Source organism: Uloborus diversus, chromosome 1, assembly GCF_026930045.1.
Source record: "Uloborus diversus isolate 005 chromosome 1, Udiv.v.3.1, whole genome shotgun sequence".
Taxonomy (NCBI): Eukaryota; Metazoa; Arthropoda; class Arachnida; order Araneae; family Uloboridae; genus Uloborus; species Uloborus diversus.
In genome coordinates, this window is record NC_072731.1 from 231,079,979 (window position 1) to 231,104,342 (window position 24,364).

At 33.7% G+C, this 24,364-nt stretch overlaps 1 protein-coding gene across 1 annotated transcript in view; it reads left to right on the forward strand.

Annotated features, from left to right (window-relative positions):
- Positions 1 to 21,858, forward strand: part of LOC129219224 (growth arrest-specific protein 2-like) — a 113,047-nt gene extending 91,189 nt beyond the window's left edge. Inside the window, exons 2-6 of the mRNA XM_054853552.1 lie at positions 14,098 to 14,222; positions 16,611 to 16,752; positions 17,847 to 18,211; positions 18,942 to 19,040; positions 21,564 to 21,858. Of these exons, the coding sequence (XP_054709527.1) occupies positions 14,098 to 14,222; positions 16,611 to 16,752; positions 17,847 to 18,211; positions 18,942 to 19,040; positions 21,564 to 21,797 (965 nt within the window). The 3' untranslated portion in view covers positions 21,798 to 21,858. The remainder of the gene's footprint in view (positions 1 to 14,097; positions 14,223 to 16,610; positions 16,753 to 17,846; positions 18,212 to 18,941; positions 19,041 to 21,563) is intronic.
- The last annotated feature ends 2,506 nt before the right edge of the window (positions 21,859 to 24,364 follow it).

The window sequence follows — 24,364 nt, forward strand, 5'->3', positions numbered from 1 at the left end:
TAGCAACTTCAAGATTTTACGTGCAATGAAACAGTAATGCTGTTAACAACAGTAAAGACAATCAAATTTTATTGCTAATTTAAATATGAAAAGAATTTAAACGTACAGAGAGTGATTTTATGTGAAGAATGTCTTTCGAACTTCAAGATAAAATACAATAAACAAAGTCAAATTTTGCTAAAAGCTAGGTGACAAAGATTTTGTTGTGATTAGCTTGTGAATTGCTTTTGTTGTCAAAGTAAGAGATAATTATAATTTGGTTGCTAAGAAATAAGTTTGGCTTTAACCAATAGCTGTAGGTTACAGCAATTTGTGAATGTAATTTGTTTTGAATTGATTTTAGTGTACATGATATACCTGTCTTTTATTTTTGGAATAGATGAAAGTAAAGTGCTAACTCTCCTGCGCCATTTAGCTGAACTGCATGAATTTTCTCGAATATTTTCGAATCATTAGTGATATATAGTTTTACGATCAACGAAATTTATTCGAACATTCGACGCACACCTGATTACCGAATATTATTCTATTGTGGTTGCTTTTATCGTACTTGGAAAATAAGGGAAAGTGAGTTGGATGATTTGTTTGTTTGTAAATATTTCAGAAAATACGAAAACTTTAATTCGAAAAGAGAACATTTTTCAAAATAACTACAGCGTAAATATCATTTTTGAAATCTTATTGAAAGTTAAACATAGTAGGTAATTCAGTATTCAAAGAACAAAAAGAAACCGAGTAAATTTCAGTTAGTTTTTAAAGCATTTTGTTCAGATTTTATGCCACCGAAATTAATACAGTTTCATCATAACTGAACTTTTGACGCTAAAAGCTTGCAAAGAATTCTTCTGAAACAGTAACCTTTCCCAAATCAAACTACAGAAGAAATTGTGATTTTGAGTTAGTTGTTTAATATTGCAAGAGTTTTCAAAATGGCAACGTGATTCAACTGATTTTTCAATATAGAAATTAAAATTTGAAAAAAAAAGACAGTTCTCTGGTTTTAACTGCTGTTAGAGAAAATATTCTGTAGAACAATGCGACATCATCGTCATCTGTACCGGGAAAGACTGATAGAAACCGAGAAGGTCAAGCTTTGTAATTGGATAAGAGAAGTTTTAAGTAAGATATGTTTGCACATCCATTACTTTACTTTTTAAAAATTGTTTTTAGTAAGTAGTTTTTTCCATTAAAAAAAAGGGGGGAGAGGGGGGAGGGAGGGGATAATTTTCTTTTAAAATTTAAGTCGTTTATTTGCTTGAGAGAGAAGTTTTTAGAGTTATTATTTGATATTTGTTCTTGGTGAAACATATTTTTTTATTTTACTGTCGGGACTTTCTTTTAGATTTCGTCATGCTTAAGTAAAGTGTTCAAAATAAATATTTTATTATTTTATTTTGAAGTTATACGTTAATTTAAATTGTAAAGGAGAATGCGGGGCAAAGTGAAATAATGAAATATTTACTCTACTTTTTGCGCCTCTTTTCTGGTAACATTTTAGTAAAAATATTATGCAGTAGCACATGTAGTTATATTCCAGTCAGGAAAAAATACCGCAGAAGATGACAGCGTGTGATAATATGGGCCAGGCAATTTTCAAAATTTGATACTCTTACTATAATATTTGTTGTAAGTCAAAAATTATATTTCGTATTATGAAAGGTTAAACTCATTGTTCTTAAACTTTTAAATATTAATTGAGATCTTCGAATATTTGATTTATTTATTTAGTTCACATTAAGCTTATTTGCATCTTAAATATTTTGTACATTTAGTCAAGTACCTGTGGGGCAAAGTGGATGGAATAAAGTGAAATAGCTTATTTCGTTTATACTCACTCAATCAGTTACTAAATCACTTATGTATTTATTTATTTATTCTTTTACATTCCTTCATTTAATAATTCACTTATTTATTTATTCATTCATTTATTATCTTGTTCATTAACTCATTTTCATATTCATTCATTCATTTATTTATTTTTCTTCATTTATAATTTGCTAGCAAAAATACCCGGCGCTGCCTGGGTCAGTAATAATTATGAGAAACAATCGTTTCTTGCATTTGTTTTCTGTTTTAAGTGAAAGAATTTAAAACACAACTTTTCGACATGATTGAAAATCTAGCTTCTTTCTTACTCAAAAAACTAAAATAGCAAAAAGTATTAAGAACAAAATAGCATTCATTTAGTAACGAAAGCACGACAGTTAAGCATATACAAATTTGAAGAATTCCAAAAACATGAAATTAAACGTCACATGTTTAAAAAGATTTATCTGTTAACATTTTTTTTTTAAACATGTAGTCTAAAACCTTCTTTATATAGCTATTGAAGTACAAACTGTTGGGGAAAAATGTAGCCGCCCGTAATCCCTTTATACTTGCTTTGATTATTTTGGGAAATTTCAACTATTGTGGGTTCTTGATACGATTTAAAATGTTACCAAATTTGCAGCAATCGTAATGGGATACCTTCAATAATGCTTCAATAATACTTTGTAAAGCGGTATGTTACTAATTTTCGATAAAGAGAAATTGTCGCCAGATGCTGAGATACTTTTGGTCATCAGAAAATGTCGCTAAATAGTTTTATCCAAAATGCTTCCAAAATAAGTAGTAACATTTGTTGATTGTTTGAAATTGTGCAAAAAGAAAAAATGAAGAAAGTTTTTGTGTTGTTTATGGATTTTGCCTAATTATTTAATGGATTATTTTGCATACTAAAAAAAGTTTGAAAAATTCCTTTAATGGCGATATTTAGTTTACATGATGAAAGCTGAGAAACATTATTACGTAGTCTTTGGCTTCAAAAACAGCGACAGTTAAAAAACTGCCAAATCTACAGCTACTGAAATTTTTCTGCATAAATTTTGGCGAGATTTCTGCTGGTAGATTGGATAATGATTAAGTGTCCAATCAGCATAAATAATAATAATAATAATAAAAAACATCAATTACATTAAAGTTCCGTTTAGAAGGAAAATAATCAGCCAAATCCAGTTTTTACCCTGTGGGAAAACGTTTCTTTAAGATTTGACTTGAGAAAAGCCTCGAACACTCAGACGAAATGCAAAAATATTCAACTCTATAATTCTAGCTATCAACAGGGAGTTGAGATATGATACACTAAATAATGAGTTGAGTTGATGAAAACCTTCGCATATGGAACTAAAAAGCTTATAACTCGTTTTTTATGCAACTTAGAACTTTCTACCAGATACCATCTTCAACAGAAAAGTCAGCGCTTTTGATGGACACAATGTTAACACGTGCAAGTATTTTTTCACCTCCATATTGGGGCATTTATGCGAAAATTGGGATTTAAATTGGAATTAAAAAGAAACTATCAATTGGATTTTTTTTCGAACTGGTCTACAAACCTTCCCAGTACCAAAAAGAACAAACGGTGAACGTTTCAGGCAAATCTGCCCGGTAGTTTCTGAGATCTTAAGGAACACACATACACACAGTCACACATTTACCAACATCTATGTTTTTATATATAGATTAATTTGTTTAATTATTCGTTTATTGTTCCATTATCTTTTCATTTATTCATTCAACCTTTTACTTACTGATTCATTTGATCAAAAATATTTTTTATAATCAAATGAAAAATATTTCATTGTAGAAATATTTTATTTTTCACTTTGCCCCATTTAAAAAAAAAAGTGAAAATTTTTCATTTTTTTAAGGTGCAAATTTACTGCCAAAAATAAAAAAATAATATTTCATTGCAAGTTTTATTATAAAATACAATGTTTCTTTTTTATGTACTTCAATTTTCAAAACAAATTTCCAATTAGTTCATTTTGAAAAAGCTCAGTTATTTTAACTATTTTACTTAGCCACACGTTCCCCTACTGCTAGAAAAATCAGAGACTCAAATTTTTAAAAGTTTCTTCTAAACGTAACTGAACTCTACTTCCTTAATATAAAGGTGAATAATTGAAAAAGGACAAAAAAGCCCTTAAATGAATATAACTCATTAATTATAAATTAAACCACTCTTAAATTAAATTGAACAATTTAATGTCAGAAGTGTATGATTTCAGCCTTTTATCAAAACCTGAAACCTGAACAAAAGTATTAGCTAAAAGGTAAAAATGTCCGTCATTTAGCCCCCACCACCTGGCTAAAAATTAATATTTTTACATGTGGGAGTATTTTTTGTTGTTTTCCGAAAAATTTGCATTAAATAAACATCTTTTGGCCCAGAACGATTGGAATTGAATACAACCGCAGGTGATTTCTTTTCAAAAATCTCCGGCGGACTAAAAAAGAGAGGATGCAAATCTAAAATTTACCTTTTGAAAAAAATTCAGCTAGTAAAGCGTTCAAAAGTAATTGTAACCCCCAGTTTCAGATATTTTGTCAGCAGTCACAGCACAGATTAAAAATCAAAAAATAGTCATCAAGATACAATTACATCAGATCGTAAAATCTGAATCAGCACTAAGAAATGCTTTAAAAGAAGAGGAGATTACAAGTACCATGTACACGCAACCTATGGATAAAAACCAGAAAATATGGAGCACATCTTCAATAGCTGAGATTTAAAATAAAAAAAAAACTGTCAAAATTATGGTTTTTCTCACCCAACTAAGAAATATTCTGCAGACTCTTCCAAGAATCGGCGACGCGTGCCTCAGCATCTCGCTGTTTCTGCTACCAGCATCGTAACATCATCTTGCTCAAAAAAAATTGGCGATGAATATATCAGCTAATTTCATCGGGGGGTTTTCCATGGGCGTCCCAGCCAGGGTTGCCAGATGTCCCGGATTGGAAGGAGCAGTCCCGTATTTTGAAAGATTGCCCGCGTGTCGAGGAACTTCCATATGGGACGGCTAAAGCCCCGTATTCTAGCTAATAACAATATTTTACAAAACGGGACATTATTTTAAGGGGAAAAAATAAAGTAAAACAAAAAATGTGAATTAAAGAGCAATAAGAAAATCAGGTGGCAGCAAACGCAAAAATTATTTTCTTTTAATTTGTTTTTTGTTTTGGCGGCAGACCATGAGGTGCCGAATGATTGCTACCTCTTTTCGCAATGACTAATGTAATATATATATATATATATATATATATATATATATATATATATGCGCATGCGTCGTCAATTGCAATGAAAAGGATTTTTATGCTTTGATCGGCAACATTTTGTAAGGTTTAATGCTTTGTTACGATTAAATTTTTCAGATTTATCATGAAAAAATGTTGTACGTCGGAAAGCAGAAAGCACCCCTTAAAAATACACCATATCCAGTAATTGCCCTCAACCTCAAAAATACCCCCCCTCCCCCTTCACTCCTAGGAGCCTGTCCTGTACTTACTGTTGTTAAATCTGGCAACCGTGGTCCCAGCAATCTTTCTTTTGCCAACTTTAGATCCATGCTTCAAAGGCGTGATTTATCTAAACAGTATCACGTCGAAGTACCTTTCATTGTAAGATTTTAATCTCTAGAAAGTAATCTCCTTAAAAAAAAAGTTAGTAAAAACAGGTACTTTCTGTGTGCCTCTTTCCAGGCAACGCATTAGTAAGCATAGGCATTTTCTACGGAATCTCCCCATCTTTAATTCCCTCACAAGAGAAACTAAATGAGGCACTCCGTAATCCTTGCAACGGGTCGCCGACGATAATATTTCCAAGGAATTAAAAGAAATGGAATGAAAAGGAGAGCGCAAACGTAGCATTTCTCTCAGGGGCATATCTCTGGGATGGCAGCTTAAAGTTTGCAACAGCTTTCGTTTGGGGGAGAGAAAGCGATTTTTTGCTTGGTTGGTCTCGGAGATGGTTCCTTCCTTATTGCACACTTGGGGAGGGGAGAGAGCAGACGATGAGTGATGTGATGTTGAGAGAAGGTGGAACACCCTAGGAAAAAAAAGTTCTTGCTGTCGTTCTGATGACAAGATTTCAACGATGATGAATGTGTACTAAGCAGAGCAATTATTGTTCATTCCCTAAAGAAAAGGAATTTATTTTTTGGACAGCCGGAAAAACGTTTTGTAATCAAAAATTGCATGCTGAAAAAGAAATACACTTATAAAAGAGTTTCATGTCTTTAGAACTGCATGTGACCCATTAACAGCATTTATCATGCATAAAATAAACTTTTCTTTTGGAAAGAAAGGGATGCAATTATTTTCAGTTATAGATGAGGGCGTGATTTCTCAGTGGTATTTAATATTAATCTCTAATCACTGTAAAAACAGCTAAAGTTAAGTTTTATCCGCAGTCAAACAAGGACGAAAATAAGAAGGTAAATAAATAAATGATTTAATAACCAATCAGAGTTTACAAAACATATACTTTACAAATTCATTCAGCAGATGCAACGACAATGTGACAAAATTAAACATGGGGCAGAAATTTAATTGCATACATGTGTTAATATTAATTTTAAGGATAAAGTCTTGAATATGAATATCTGTAATGGAATATCCAACCTGTCGTTGTAGTAAAAAATGACTATGCTTTTTTAACAGAATCTGCAATTATTTAAATCAAACATTTTTGTGTGTGTATGTACTCTCTACCAACAAACGGAAATCACTATCCAAATATAGTCAGATGGGAAGAAAGACCTTTACCAACAATCAAGTTAAAGTGTTTCTCTTCGCTTTTTTTTTTTTTTTTTTTTGCTTTGACAATCACCTCAACTTAAAACTTTTGTTAAGTGATGTATCGTAAAATAGTTCATTGAAGTCTTTCCTTTCCTTTAAAAATTCCATTTCTTACTTAACGTCAAAAAATGTCTCTTTACACTTCCTCGCAGCCTTGAATCCCAAATCTTACCTGACTGAAGTACTGTAAAACCAACGTAAATAATTCTCAAATTAAAAACACGAACACTTTGAAAGCGCACAAAAACATTAGCGCACTTGTTTAGAACTTTGGTCTTCATGGTATACACGGTGGTCCTCCCGCCCAGAAAGTTTTCCACATTCATTAGACTCACTGATTATATTCTCTGTGGGATGTATTATATACCTAGCCAGCGGGATTTCCGCTCCAACTCTGACGATCAAAGACTTTTCCGTGGAATCTATCTAAAACAACCATTTCCAGATTAGAAGAAGAAAAAGAACAACACACCTTTCTCCTCTTGATGAGTGCGTTGCTTAAATGGATTAAATGGACGAACCATAAAACTTTGCTCTTCTTTTTTTCTTCACTTGAAGAACCAACAGATTTTAATACAAATGATGAAGATTGCTTTCTGCATGGGCGGGGCGAGATTACGATTCATCAACATTTGGGGAGAAAAGAAGAAAATGTGTTTGGTTTGTTTAAGCGGCTAGACGTTAATGATCTTGTTCAATTTCGGCGAAAGTGCTAAGTGTAACGTGCACTCCAAAGCTTTTGTGGCGAAGTTGAAGTTTTTGTTTTTGAAAAATTAATCAACAACTAACTTTCTTGTTTTGAGAAAACCTGAAGATATATTCGAGAAAGATTTTTTTTAAAACCTTAGTAGAGAAAAGCGATGCTACGCAATGCATGCAAAACAAACTGCATGCACATGCGGTAGCATTTGAGTTTTTTTTTTTTTTTTCTTTTTGCATGCTAATGTGCTATAGCGTTGTTCAGGCAGGTCCGTTATTTGGGCGATCAGGGGGATCAGTTGACACCCCCTGGATTTTAGAAACATTTGGAAAATTTTGAAGTAACGGGACTGTGTTCAGGGTGTCTATTTAAGGTTAGATTCCAATTTCCTTTTCCATACCGACAACATGAAACTTCCAGGTATCGAACTATTTTTGTGTTTAAAAAAATATCATTAAAATATATATATATATACAATATTTATATTTTATTAGTTCCATTTGTCATGAATTTACATTAATATTTTTATTCTTTGAAATTTATTCTCAAATTCTAACAGAGATTGTAGTTTGTTCCAATACTGCTGAGTCGAGGAGACAATTACCGACTCCGGCTACGACTCCGACTGCGTAGCACTGGCAGAGTTGTTGAGAGAAATGGCCGATTCCGACTCCGACTCTTGAAGTTTTAAACCTGTGACCTGTGACTCTCGACTCCTTTACCTAAAAATCAGGGATGCGGAGTCGGAGGATTTTAAATGGCTGACTGCGACTTTGACTCCGAGGGTTTTAGAGCCCTCGACTCCAACTCATTTACCCCAAAATCAATCAGACTCTGACTCCGCAAGCACTGACAGAGTTGTGGAGTTAGAGGGGAAAATGACGGACTCTTAGAATTTTAAGCCTTTGACTCCCGACTCCGACTCCGCAGTCCAAGTTATTTTCAAGGTGTGAAAATACATCCTCACATTTTTTTTTTTTTGGAGAAGTGAAATTTATCATAGAGGAATGAAATCTACGAAATCACTAATGGTTTTCAGGGGCGATTGTGGTCCGGTATTTTACCGAATTTCCGGTATTTTGGGACGTATTTCCGGTATTTTCATGTCTGAAAATACCGTTTTCATGTCTGACTACCTCAATTTATTTTAAATTATATAATGCTCATCAAATATACCTGCAAGAGCCTTAAGATGGACAACTATCCCTTAAGATGGACAAATGTCAAAATAATTTGTATAACACCAGCTCAAAAGTAACTTTGTAATTCATTAAAAATTTATTTAAATGTGCACGCAATATTTTGACTCAGAACTATTTAAAACTATGGCAAAGGTGCACTTAAGTAATAGGGGCCACTGATTACCCCCCCCCCCCGTTCTCGCTTTGAAACTTTCAGGTATTTTTTGATGAACTCACAATCACCCCTGGTTTTGCTTTATTTTGAATTCATAAGTAGTAACAAGAAAATGAAATGTAGAATTTTAAAAAAATGTCAAACGTGTTTTTTTATTTTATTTCCCATAATGCTAGCTATTTATTAAAAATACGGACTGTGCAAATACGCCTGTCAAAATTTTTGATGCGTCCGGTTGTCACTGTGCGAAATACGCTACTAGAGACGTGAAAAATATATCACTCCAGTTAAAAAACAACTCTTGAGACGTCAAGCATGGGAATAGCAAATTATATTTCTGTCAGTAGCAACAATTAAATAAAAATATTTTGTTTTAAAATAATTTCCATTATACTGTACGTTGTATGTTAGAAGCATATTTTGAATGGGTCCCTGTAAAAAATATTGTGAATTGTAGGTAACTGATTTTCAATAAATATAGCTTCTACAGTTTGATTCCTCGACATCTCGTTTCACACTTACCTTGATGAATTTTCTTTCGAAAATGTTAGTACACATTATTTTACTTGTTTTTAGACCATCTAAAAAAAGAACGAGAGTGCAAAGATTTGTAATCATTAGATGAGATGATTGATATCCCAAGGGAATGAATGACATTGAAAAGAACAACGACCTGGGCATAACAGAACGTTTATTCTCGTACCTAATATAAGTTCCGATGAAAGCAATTTTGGCGAAGGCGTTACTCGATATGATATTTCTCAAAACAAGGAAATCATTTTTTCTCTTTAGAAGTGCGATATTCTAGTTTGAAATAGATATTCTTTAAGCCACAAGAAGATTTCATGCATTAAAAATCCGAAATGTCCAAAAATCTAGTCAAGTTTTTTTTCACGCCCTGTATTTAAAATTTTAGTATCATGGAAAGAGAAAAAGTAACTGTTTTTTAAGTTTTTAAACTCAAATTTCTAAACTTCTAAATGGTATGAAGCAAGATAGGATGCATTTCTTCCTTCCTTGCCATCCTACATAGAACATTCACTGTTTTCCAAAATTTCATTTATCCAAAATGAATTTCAATGTCAAAAGCATTTTCATGCCTTGAAAAATCCCTAGCTTTCTGTAACTTTGATGGGAAATATTTTGGTTCCTATAATTTCAAATATAGCTCACTTCTTTTAATTAGACACGAAAGTGGACGAAATATGTATGCTCAATTAATCCTGTTTTAGCTTTTTTATTAGAATACTAGCAGTACCCGAACGGCGTTGCCCGTAGTAGAAAATTAAAAGGTCATTTGGTTCGCCTGTATATTTACAAATAATGGATGATGAATTTCTCGCAAATTTGCTCTGTTAAATGTTACGGTTGTAACCGTTGCCTATGTTACGGTTCCACGTTATGATAACTTGGTAATTTTCTAGTCCACGTTATGATAATTTACCCGGTAAAATTTTCTTAAAACTGGAATAGAAAAAGAACAAAATTGAATTTCCAAAAAATCGCTATGTTTATTCGCTCTCCCATTCCACGTCATGATAATTTCGTAATTCACTCGTCCATCTTATGATAATTTTGCTCCGGAAAATGTTCTTAAATTTGGAATAGAAAGAGAACGAAATCGAATTATCGAAAAATCGCTTCGAGGTACACCCCCATGCTACAAACTAATTCTATGCCAAATTTCATGAAAATCGGCCGAACTGTCTAGGCGCTATGCGCGTCACAGAGATCCTGACAGACAGAGATCCAGATATGCAGACAGAGAGAGTTTCAGCTTTATTATTAGTAAAGATAAAATGGTCACTTTCTAGAGAGTTTAATAACGCCGTTTTTTTTTTTTTTAATTTTAAATAAAATACCATGAAATTCTTTTTTTTTTTTTTCACTAACATTCATCAGATTTTTTACCTGATCTTCCTTAAATGACAGGTTTTGAAATAGACCATAAATTCGGTACGTTGGAAGAATAAGGTTTCAACTAAAGTTGGCTTTCTGCAAAACTTATTTCACTGCTAATTTATTTGATGCAAGTTAATGTTCTTTAATTTTAGGCACATACTTAAAATTAGTGTTGTGCAGTTTGTAACTGGTTCTATGCAAACGAAATGATGCTCGATAATTCCCAGTTGATTTAACAACGATTTGGCTGGTATTGGGGGAAAAATGCCATACAAATAACAACTAAAAAATACAAAGCTCATAATTTATTCAATCTATTTCACATCATCTTTATCATAATTTTTAACTTTTTTTTTTCTTTACGCGTCACGTCGAGTGATGTGTAAAGTCGATGGCAATGTGTTTATGGAAACTAGCTTTATTCTTAACGCCAACACTTACTTCTTCCCTCAAACCTTTTCTCGTCCATTTCATTTTAACAAGTTTTTCTAACTAATAACCATTTCACGATTTTCTCGAAAAACTTGCCGAATGGTTGCTTCAAATTTTGCCGAATGACAAAATACGGGTATGAAAACATGAGTACATTTTGCAATATTGCAAATATGCCCCCAAATTTGCCGATTGAAGAAATTTTTGGGAGCTCACAGCGACCTCCCAACGGTTCGCCCGTGTACAGCGTATTTGCGCGAGAAAATCTTCCAAACCGCAAAAATTTTAATTGGAAACAGCAACAACATTTTTAGTAGAGAACAACTTTTTCAGTTGTTAATGTTGTATATCTACTAAATGTATGTATAAATAGAATAAAACTATAGTATGTTTAAACATTTGAAAAAACAAATATTTTCATTAACTGTTGATACCTTGTTGTTTGTAGAACTTCTGGTTAAGCAAAACTACTTCTTGATAAAAATACTATTTGCCAACTGAATGGTAAATATTTACCTTTCCCACTCCTGACTTATTCATTAATTTCATAGATTTATGTCTTATTCACGTAATGTTTTTATCTACGGCAATTTCAGTTTAAAACACGAAAGCTTGTATAAGCCAATTGCTTATTTTGAACTGAAAGTAGGAGGTGTTAAAGAAAATGTTTGTTATTTTGAAAACAGCAAGGTCCCAGAAATAGAACCAAAACTACCAGTAGCGTATTTCAAGAGTAGTCCCATTTTTTAAAACAATGATATCTAAAACAGAGACATAGTTCCTATTGCTACCGAGTTAACCTCTTTCTTTAAAATCAACCTTTTCGCTTTCCTTTTTATTCTATTTTCCTTCATTTAATTGTTTGAAAAATGAGCAACATTTGTAACCTAGATTCAACAACACAATCCGCTAATGGTCAAAAACGTTTCAAAAAAACTTCATCTTATCTCGTGGCAAAAAGAAAACCTACTGCTTAATAAAAGGTGCTTTATATCCATTTTATTGGATAATTGGATGCCCTAAAGGTGCAGTTTGTTTGTGTCTACTACTTCTGAGATTCACAAGGCATTTCCGGGAATCGTTTCGAGAAACAGCGCCATCTATTTCGTTGCGGCTCAACTAAACGTAGTTTCAGTTTCGTTTTAGTAAATATATTTATGTAGTGAACAGACTTGGTCATTTAGAGGGTTCTGGGGGGGGGGGGGACAAATGACCGCTTTTGCCGTTGGAAAATGAATGTATCTACATCAAAGTTGGCGTGGACGCCATCAAAAAAATAATTTTCCTCAAAGTGCGTTATATTTTCAAAAAATTATAGCATGTTAAAGTTGAAATTATTACACTCTCAGACGAAATTGAACCTCAGAAAGGATGGGTGACTACAAGCACCCCTCCCCCTGATCAATTTTCTCACCAATTTATTAGAACATTTCGTAAACAGGGGTGCCCCCCAAGGCACCCCTGTATACACCCCTCAATATCGCGGAGACCCCCCCCCAAAAGCAAGAGCAACCCCAAAATCCGAAAAATACCCCTAACCTCCCTTCCTTAAAAATTTCAATGGCACAGTCTGTGCCGTGACACCCCCCCCCCCTTCCCCTCCTGTGGGCACCCCTGTTGTAAAAACTTATCATTTTGACGCTAAGGGAAAAACTAAATTTTCTGTAAATCCCAGTCTAACCGGCACATTTCTCTTCAGACTAATTTTTATAAAAACTTTTGGCGTAGAACGTTTTTTAAAGTATAGTTTGATTTAAACCATTTATTGACCATACGCTTGGCAGTAGAGCATGGAAATTTTAAATGCGTAACACCGTTGAATGGCGATTTAACATGTGTGTCATGTCTTTGAAATTCAGTGAATTTTGTGTAGACCAAGGGAATATTATCTCAATGCATTTCGTAGGGGAAACATACATAAATGCATAATACATTTTCCACGATCTGGGGGGGGGAGGAGTTCAACTACTTAAATGACGGCCTTGCACCTCTCCCGTCTTTCATGTTTAGCCCCCTTTTACACGCCCTTGTGTATAGCATAAGTATCATAGGCGGATTTACCGGGGTGCCAGGGGGTGCGCCGCACCCCCAACAGCTTTGGTCGGATTAAAAAATAAATAAATAAATAAAAACTAAATTAAATATATTTTATCAGGAATTTTTTTTTTTCATCAGGAAGTTTGTAAACAATTTATATTTTTCTACAGCTACACTACAAGTAAATTTCCTTGAAAGCAAACCAAAAAATACAATAATATGCAGTTTATTATGTGACTCGGTTACTACACATCGCCAGTGCGGGAGAAATTGTGCTACGTATTAAGAAGTATTTTTATCCATTTAAAAAAGACAGACAATAAATAATTACATTCATTAAATTAACACATTCTTAAATGATTTATTATTCAGAGCTGTATTATTGAATTATTGTATGTACACTCTATAATTGGGTATTTATTGGTAAAACATTACAATTTCTTTTCTTTTTTTTTTGAAACCATGACTAATAAAGTTAAAAAATAGGTCACACTTCTTTGACATAATACACTTCTTCATAAACGATATAAACTTCGATATTGTTGCACCCCCAGAATTCACAGCCTAAATCTGCCTGTGATAAGTATGTATAGTATATGAATTCATAGAATATTTTAGCTTAGTAATGAACTTCCTCTTTTTGCATTATAGCCTTAAGGTAATAATAGGAAAATAGCGGATCATTTTACAATGGTTAACAAAAAAATATATATATCTATGTACATAAATGCTTCCAAAATCCTAACTTTGAATATTGCCTCTCAAATGCACAAAGAAGTATTCTGACTAATTTTTGTCGTAGAAATATCTTTAAATGTGCTTCAATTTCTCTTCAAAGTTTAAAGGGGCAGAAAACTGGTTTAACGTTAACACTTTCCTCCAATGTCAGAGAAAATGTACGAATGAACTTGGTTTTGTTGTCGCAATATTTTAACCGGTTCTTCTATTTTGCGTCTGCTTTTAGTAATAGTCATCGTCTTTCTTCTTTATTTAATTAAGTTAGATTTTATAAATAAAAGCTTAAATTTTTTTTTCTTCTTTAACAGAAGTGGAAGATATAACTGCTGGCAATTTCATGGACAAGCTGGATAATGGTGTCATCATTTGTAAATTGGCTCGTCTCATTCAGCATAAAGCAGAAGAATGTAAAAGAGCTGGTCTTATTACCGAAGTAAGAAATTCTTTGGTTGTTTTTGTTTTCGATCTGAATCTATTTTGACAATTTTTAAAAAACGTCTGCATGTCCGATTCTTTGTGGCCGCATTAGTTGAAAAACTACTGCATGAAATTGAACGAAATTTCGTTCATATACCTTCCCCTTTCTTAGAGCAACATTAGGATGGATATCGTACCGTTATTCTGAGGCTCAAAAGATTTACTGTTGCTTTGAAGCTATGATATGTACCCTCATCTCAATTGGTACTGATTATTTTTTGGCGCCAATTCCTCCAGGGGGGGGGGGGGTCAAATATTCTCTTCGTCATGCACGACTGGTGACTGCTGAAGAAGCGCCATCAGATGTGCCACCTTTCAGCCACACTAATCCTTAGGACTAGCTGCTGTCGAAGTGTAAATAGAGCTTCGAAAAATTTTTACAGTGCAGCATTGAAAATTATGCCCGTTGTATTTAGACCTATAACCTTCTTCTTATTATAGAAACAAACTTGACCTATATAACCACTTGTTTTGAATTCCTTGTAGGTTTATTGTTGTATTACTGCGGTTTTTCAGGCCCAGCACCGGTTATGGAACATTTTGTTTTGCTTAAGTGTTACGTCAAAGTTATCCAAAGAAAAAGAAAAACGTATTACAACTTTGTCATCAGTTTTTAATTTCTAAAACTGCAATATTTCAATAGTTTTTAATTGTTATTCCATTAGATATGGTTTTATAATTTTTTGAAATTTTGTTTGATGTTTTTTTTTTTTTTTTTTTTTTGAAAAAAAAAACAGGAGAGAGATAGGAGGAAGAAAGAGGGCATCCCTACCGGAATTACGCAAGAATGAAAAAAAAGCACTATTGATACCACATTGAAAATTTTTGAAAAAAATATTTCTAATGATATTGAGTCACGCGAACTGGACTTCGATAACGGGTGACCGGCCTCGGAGATAGCCCTCATCATGAGGACAGCTGATGAAATTGTGTTTACCACGAACATTACTTTTTATTGCTGTAAATATTTATTTTAGCCAAGAAAAGTTACTCCAGACGGAAATGGTTTATCATTTTATTTTTGTAAATAAAAAATTGCAGTAAAGTTTAAGTCTGTGACAAATAGTTTGCCACCCGATCCCATGCTATCAGGTGAACCCCCAAATTCGTCACAGTATACATCTTTATCTCCAAAAATGCAAAGTAGATACTCTTAATTCAAGTCAAATTTGAACGCATACACAATAGCATTATCTAAAACCCGGTTCCTTTTTTTTTCATGTCACATTGTGTAGCTATAGATGCTTGCCAATCGCTTCTCTGCGACAAATGATATTTTTACTGTCACAAAAGCTCCATTAGTTGACCACCCTGATTTGCACTATAAAGAAGTACGCTGAAGATGGAATGACTTTTAATGGTTCTGATGGTATCTTTCTATTGATGGCATAATTCTATAGTTTTCTAACGACCTCATTGTCCATCGAATTTCGAACTGTTTTAATCTTGTTTATGGCACTTCGAAATCAGTCACACATATCATTTATTATAAATGCTCGAGCATTTGTTCCTATATAGTTTTTATTTTTATTTTTTATTTATTTTAAAGCTGTTCAGAAAAAAATGGTCAGCATTTTGTGCATCTCCTGAATTGTCACATATAAAGTAATTATTATAAGGAGTTATATCATGATCACAAGAGGTGCTACGATATCTGGGTTCTTCCTTTTACAAATTTAAAGGAACCTTCCGTACAAAATTGAATATTTAGAAAAGGAAAAACGGAACGTTTTTTCATCATAGTTTTGTATCAATTCGTTGGTCCGTGTTTGTGCATAAAATTTTTGTTGCATCACATTGTTTCTACAAAGTTAAATTAATAAGAAACCATCTAGCGGTTTCTTCCCTGGTTTTTATTTTTCTCTTTTAAGTTTTTAGTAAATAAGAGTAGGTAGGTACGTTGGTAGATGTTGAGATTTCTAACAATATAGTTATTTATTTACTGATGATGTTTCTCAGGCGCTGTAGTTTTCTCAAAGTAATATGTACTATACTTTATATGTTTTTAAGATTAGCGGGACTTATGAAAAGTCGAGCCTGACGAAGTGCGTTCAATTGTTGGGTTGTCACAAAGCTGATTTCTTTTTGAAAACTTGCTGGATGCAAAAAAAAAAAAATGAGTCGGAGTTACAAAACCAAAAGTTTCCTTTTATTGACGGAATCATTTTTTTAAAAAAATGGGGAAAATTGAAAGTCTCTGAGAAAAAACCAATAATATATTTATTGGTGCTGCTGATCGTTTTTTTCTTTTCTTTTTGCATTATTACTCTTTTGCAGTATTAACTACAAGTGAATACTGTTTTTTCAATCTGAGCTGAATCTATATCATTTTTTCCGCCAACAGAGTGTGCCAAGCGTGCGGTTCAAGTGTTGGGAAAATGCTAAATCTGAATCCTTTTACGCCAGAGACAATGCAGAGAATTTTATCAGGTGGTGCAGGAAATTTGGAGTTCATGAAGCAGTTATATTCGAATCGGATGGCCTAGGTAAGTGATTTATTTATTTTTGTTATTGGTCCGTCACTTCCGAATTTCACTAAGTTGTTTAATTTAGAAATTGCAATCAAACATTTTATAGGACAGCCCAAAAAGAGAAGGATGGGTTAATGTTCTGAAAATTCTACATTTGATTTAGTGACCGAATTGAAATTTTTACAAACTAAAAAAATACACTTTGAAAAAGAAAAATTTTAGCTTTTGTTAGTCAACAACAAATTCTAATGTTAATATGCAGAAAAAAAGTTGACAACCTCCTCACGTGATTCGTAGATACATTAATTCCGTTTCTGCGTATCCAAAAAAAAAAAAAAAACAATAATAATAAATGAATAAATGAAAATGCTTACAATTTTAAGCTTCAAGGAGCTAGTGGCAGTTGACACTTGTAGAAAAATATTAGCAAAGCTTACTATACTCATACATAAGTATTTTTACCTTTGAAAATTTCAGTATTTTTGTTTCGGTTCGTGGGTTTCTCAAGCTAAAGTCAAGAAATCAGTAAGTATCTAAACTTCCCCAGTCGACTTATGAAAATCGACAATACTGTCTACCTCATTAATAAAGCGAAACAAAAAATTTACCATGCCCATTTCTTATTTGCATTGCCTGTCCATTCTTATATTGTAGTTTATTTTTCTTTCATGCTCCCCATACTCTGCTCAATCGTCGGTAATAATTTAGACAGTGTTCTCTTGTTGCAAACTTCTCTTCATGTTCCGTATAACGCGCATGCCAAGTTTTAATTACTTACGTCGGGCTCCGAGGTAAAAGTTTTGCTTCGAATGCCGGAAGACGTGGCTTCGATGCCGACCGGAACCCTGGGTGTACTGCAAATGCTTCTTATACTGTTTTAAATGTTAATAAAGATGTATCTTGGGAGGGAATGGCACCCTATATCTTCATGGAAATGATTAGCTGTGACACGAAACAGCAACTAGGAAAACTACTAGAACGAGCTCTATGTTGATCCAAACATGGTAAATTTAATTATAACAACACATTATATACTTTATATTCTTTTGTTATCTGAAAAATAACCCATTTTTGTAAATCAACTTGTAACAAAACGTTATTTTCCTTAGTCTTGCATACTCAACCTCGAACGGTAGTCCTTTGCTTGTTGGAGCTTGGACGCATCGCTTCCAAGTACGACATCGAACCTCCGGGACTGGTGCAACTGGAAAAGGAGATCGACGAGCAAGAGGAGGACGGCCGGTCCTCCTCTGATGGACTATCCTCCCTCGGGTCCTCCTCGCCCACCCTTGTGCGAAGTCGGACGGAGTCAACTCTTTCCTTGTCCACGAACTCTCTGCTCAGTCCCACCAGCCCTGATTCGGGGATCGTTAACCATCCCGGAAATCACAGGCCGAGGAACAGGTTGTCCTACACCCCACCCTCCAGCAATAATAATGCGAAGAGGCATAAACCGTCCGAACTGGACAAAAAGGTGATTCGAAGGTTTTTTGGGAACTTTTTTTTTGAGCACAAGTGACATAAAAACATAATAAGTCAAATTTTTAAACTAGACTTAGTTAAAGAAATCCTCTTTGCTTACTACTCCACTTTTGCTTGTTAAACTTTTTAATGAACTAATTAATGTGTTTGAAGCAGGTTTAACTATGGTAAATAGCCTTGTAATATTTTAGAAATTAACTTACGACGTGCTGGAATGAAGGATTTAATGAAATATGGTAATTTGTGATGTCAATTAAAAAAATTTTTGTATCCATCTCTCTCAAATGTTGAAATAATATAACGAGAGCCGGATCTTCGCATTCTCCGAGCCAGGGAAAATTTTCAAACTGCCGCACTTACCCCTCTTCTTTCAAATTTTCGTATCGTTTCAACGAAAATTGACAGAAATAGGGTGAGCTTGCCACCCCACAGAAGTTGCAGCCAGTAAATCGTAAGTTAGCAGCAATTTGTTTTGGGAGAAGGCGGGGATCGAATATATTCTTTATTTTTATTAGCTATCCTTGGAACAATTCCAAAAGCTTTAGCAAAGGTGTACTTGCACGTGTAGCTGCCTTGCCTTACAAGAATATATAAAAGTATTTTTGTCATTTCGGTACTGCTCAACGTCTCTGGTTTGCATAACTACGATAAGGCTGCAACTGAATATAAAGTGTTAAGTTTAAGTTAGAGTTCTTTTTATTAATTCTCTTCTTATTTTCTAGGTAATGAAAATTGCAAATAATGTGTGTAAAGATCAAACGCAAATAACAAGGATTTCTGAAGGGAAATACTGCATTGGAGGAAAGAATGTTTTTGTTCGTGTGAGTATAAATTTGTATTTCATTATGTAACGAAATTTTTAAAACAAATAGCAGCACATTGACTGTTACCCCACGATCTTAAGCACACCTATTTCTTAGAGGATTTCGGACCATTTGGGTCTCATCGTGAGAATTGCTTATAGATATGTAACAAAACATGCATGTCCTGGGGTGTATTCAAACTAAGCCTATGCCGCCTAGGCATGTGTTCCCCCTGCTTCATTAGGCAGCTAAAACTAATTGTTTTTTTTTTTTTTTTGCATAAATAATAAAATATTGTCTGTATTTTGGGTGTTGTATAATTTTTGTTGTGGTTGACACGCAAGCGAAATTTTTATCAAATCTGGATAACAATATTAAGATTCAACTTAACTTTTCAGATGGAAGAAGTTTAACTGAACTATCATAGAATTAATACAATAAAATACTTAAGTATTTCCAGGAAACTTTCAATTATTCTGCGGTGAGAACAATCGCTAAGTTTGCTGCTATCGCTGAACAACAATAGGGTTTTGTATATCGCCAATATAAAACAACAATGAAACGGGTCCCATTTTTACTTTCTTCTATATCTGATAAAGAGAAGACAAAATTGGTTTCGTGCAAATTTTCGAATTTTGACGGATTCGAATATTTTGAGATGTGCTGAGTCCATTTCGACCATTTTTGGAAAATGTCTGTCGGTCTGTCTGTATGTGTGTGACCGGTTTTTTGTGACCGCTCTACAGCAAAAACTATTGCATGAAATCAAACGAAATTTGGTACACATAAGAGGCCCCATGTGGACTTATGCTTATTAGTTTCTGGCGCGAGTTCTTCCAAGGGGGTGGAGCAATCGAACGTTTCTTCAGTTATGCGGGTCTGTTATTCCTCAGCAAGTAACTGACGGAATCAAAAAAAAAAATTTGGTCTATGTGATGACGGGTACAGGTGTTGATTCAATTTTGGTTCCAATAGCTCAAAAAGGGGGATGAGCAATCGGTTATTTTTTTCTCGAACCTTGTGACTGCTATATCTCAAGAAATAATAAACGAAATCAAACAAAAATTTGTTCAAAGGTAGACATTAGAGGGTACAAGAGCTGACTATATTTTGGCGTTAATAGATGAAACGGGGGTGGTGCAATCGAACGTTCTTTCTTTTTTATTGCGAGTGCCATATCTCAAGAAGTACCTAATGCTACGTTCTGGATGAAATTTTGAATAAATGTGAACCTATATGTAAACAGGCGTTGGTTCAATTTTGGCGCCGATCTCTTCAAGGGAAGCTGATTTATTTATTTATTTTGTACGAATAACAATACTTTTATTAATGCAATAATAAGAAAGATAAATCGTAATAGACTGTCATCTGCGTATTCCACGTGTATTTAGTTGATGGAAAATGATCAGAAAATCTCAAAGACTAAATAGTTTTAACTGTTGCCATCTTGTGTTTGTTAACAAATAAAATATTTGTAATTAATTTTAGCTAGACTTTTAAAATAACTTACTATTTTCGCTCTTTTTTTTTTTTTTTTTTGCTTTTGCGATAATTTGGAAATTGGGACGGTAGTCATGCTTTGCGTGCGTATTTGTTTTTTGGAATATTATTTCGTTATCAGGCATGGGAGGGATCAGAATTCAAAACAGTTACATGATGGCCAGAACATTCTAGTTGTACTTATTATCTGAAACTACACATTATTAGATGCATACTGATAAATAGTTGCTATAGAATTAAGTTTTTTTTTTTTTTTTTTTTGTATACAATATTAGTACCAAATGACAGCAATAGTGTTTACATTTTAAATAACAATTGAATTATTAAACATGTTAGCCAAATGTTCCCATGAGCTCTTGGTGAATTTCCACTCGCCGCCCCCGCCCCTCAAATCACCAAAGTTATTTGCTTAGTGACCTTTAGTAAAAAGCTGTATGGGTTTCGCTTGTAAACTGAATCTTCAGCCGGCACTTAACAAAAAACTCCATAATACCGTTTAATACCAGAAGTCAGCGACTGAATCTTTTATTTCAGAAACCCATTTACCACACTTTTAAAGATGTTTGGGAAATCGAAAAAATATTCTATCTTTGATAATAACACATTTTCTCACTCCACACAACATTTCCTTACTTTTTCTCCAAAGGTATAAATCCTCAAGGCAGGGCCTGATTATCGCACAGGCCAGCTAGGCCTGGGCCTGGGGCCCCATCTCCCTAAGGGGCCCCAAATGTTTTAAAAACTTATGCATAGCATTCAAAATATGTGTATTTTTGTGCAAATAATAAAAATTCCTCTTTTGAATAAGTGTTAAAAATCATTTTGCTTTGACTTAAAAGTGCTTTGACTGAAAGTGATGGAACACAGATGGGGCCTCCAAAGCATTGGGGGCCTTGGGCCTCACTTTTAGTTAGTCGGGCCTTGCCTCAAGGATAACACGGATAAATAAGAAATACCTAATAATGTAATCAACTGTTGTGTTGAAACACAATATTGTATTAATTGATCAATTAACTCTCAATTATTCTACTCCCCCAACAGCTCCTGAAGGGTCGTCACGTGATGGTCCGCGTGGGAGGCGGCTGGGACACCCTAGAGCACTTCCTGTCCCGCCACGAGCCCTGCCAGGTCATCGTCGTCAACCGGAAGTCCTCCCTGTCGGACGAATACATCTCTCTGGCCTGCAACGGATCGCCGGACTCCTTCCTGCACATCCGGGCCAAATACAAGAGTCCGCTGCCCACACCCACTACACCAGAATTCAAACTCATTTGAACGTTATGTTCGGGGAAACAGAAGTAACACGATTGCTGTTGCGTTTTGGAAACCTTTGGTTCACATCATTTCTTTGGCGCTATTCTCTTATTGTTACGCCACTTGGCTCATTTTTAATATTGGCGATTTGTTTTCATATTGTTCATTGTCACCATGTTTGGTCAAAATTACGTATTTTACTCAGCGACCATACGTTACTTTGTTTTTCAAATAGACGTTTAAGCAAAACAAACCATTAAACAAAACTATAAGTTCCATTCAAATGAAAAGTATTCCTTCAACGTATCAAATCCAGTCATCAGAATGCAAAATATTTCACCAAGTGAAAGAACAAGCCATTGAATAATGTCAAAAGTTCGAAAATATACTCCACAAATTAAATAACTCAACGGTAAATACTCCATTAAAATGTTCAGTGATACACCAAATTACTATATTGAAAAATTATTAAACATTCAATGTTCTAAAAATGTGAAGTAAGAAATAGAGGAGCAGATATATCGGTGACATAAATGCCATTTTACTATTTTTCCAAGGTAGTTGTCGCCAAGCCAGGTGATGTACCTATTAAGGAAAAGCACCATTCTTTTAGATCAGCGTTATCTTTATGATTTACAAATATTTTTTAATATATAGTATTTTCGTGGGTGTGTACATATGTAACACTAAGACAGTTATTTTCAAAGTGAGGATCATAAAAAAACTTCGACACAAGCAAAGCAACTAAATACCTGCATACTTCTTTTTATTACACCACACCACTGACACACGTCAAGACATTAAAGAGAGAGAAAAATATCGTTGACCTCTACTTTCGGAGAATTAATGATGTGAGAATTTACTAACATATACTACTGTTTAGGTATTAAAATTCTGATTTTAAATTTTTAACTATTTTGTAAAGTGAAAACGAATTAAAAAGGTTTCCAAATGCAATCGAAACAGCAATTGTGATACGAAAATAATTAATATTAGTAATGGAAAGAATGTTGAGAGATTTAGCATCTTAAACCTTAATCTTTGCAGACGTCTCTTTGGCGCTGAGTTGCAGTAAATATTCATTCCAGTTTGTGACAGAAATATTGTAAAAAAGATGCTCTATAACCAGGCATTTATTTTCATGTAAAGTTTGAAAAATATTCGTCTTATAAATATTAATGTGTATTCGTACAAAGTATTAATGTTTGTGCACCAAGTAACCATATTCTCTGTGCATTCATTTACATTCATCTACTTTACCAATTAAAGAACACTACTTGTTTGTTCTTTTGCATATAATTATAATTATTTAGGTATTATCAAGATTCTTAAGAAGACTGAATCAAGACATATTTCAAGTGTTTAAACCTGTTGAAATATTTCATTGTTCGGAATAACATGTGTTCATTGCATCTTAAATGCCATCATTATCATTAACTAATGCCATTTGATATAGAGAAAGTTTTTTAATTTTCATTGTAATTACATTTCATGTTTTCAAATCACTCATTCTTAGTTGCAGTCCGGTTGAGTTTGAATACTAGGCAAAAAATCATTACATTGAAATATTTTTGGATGCATATTCAGAACTGCCAATCCTTCCTCATTTTGCAGAAACTTTCTGTATTTTAACCCTATCTTCGCCCTTTCTCACGTAAGATAAAATCTTCCGCATTTTTCCATCATCATGTCACCATGATCGTCATGGCTGATTCGTTACGCTATGTGACCGTAGTGAACCCTGCACATTTTAAATCTTTCTTGATTTTTCCCAAGTTCTGCATTGACCTATTAATATTTTCCTTTCTGTGAAATTGAGCACTAAAGAGCCCCTAGAGAATAGTACCCATTAATTATATTTTTATTAGCTAAACAACTGATAATTTTACTATTACGTCACGGAATAATGTCACGGAAATCTATTGCATTTTTTTTCCAATCACTTCGGCATTTTTTCGGGAATTTTTCTGCATTTTTGGAAAGAAATGTTGGCGGATATGCATCATATTAGAAAGCAGAACAATTCAACATATCTATAAAATATTCGCTCTTAAGGTGTGCTAGTGCATGTTAACAATTCAGCAAATAGCTATGTTCTAGTAAAATAAAAAATCATATTAAAATTAGCTACTCACCCAACATTGCATTAGGTAAAATCTTCAAAACAAATCACCAATTTTCAATGGATTGAATCGTTATATCTTAGACTGACTATTTTGATTTTATTCATTTAGATATTGCTTTACTTTCGATATTCCGAGCCTTATACTGAACAAGGAAAATTTTACTAACTACGAATTCAAAATGTTTGATGCATCCCCCTGTTGATATTAAGTCTGGTTTAACGAAATCTTTGGACGATGAAATACTCATTATTTCCCATGAAAGTTATTTTAATCAAATAATGAAGTTAGTCTCCGGAGGAATCCGGTCGTTATTCAGAAAACTAAAACCAATTGAGAAATTAAGAACTCTTGAATGAGTTACCCTTGCATTGAAACTAATGCCACAGCTCTAATGGAATCTTTCGATGATAAAATGCCATGCCATTTTCTAGTGAGGTTCCTAAAGTACACTAAAAGTAAACA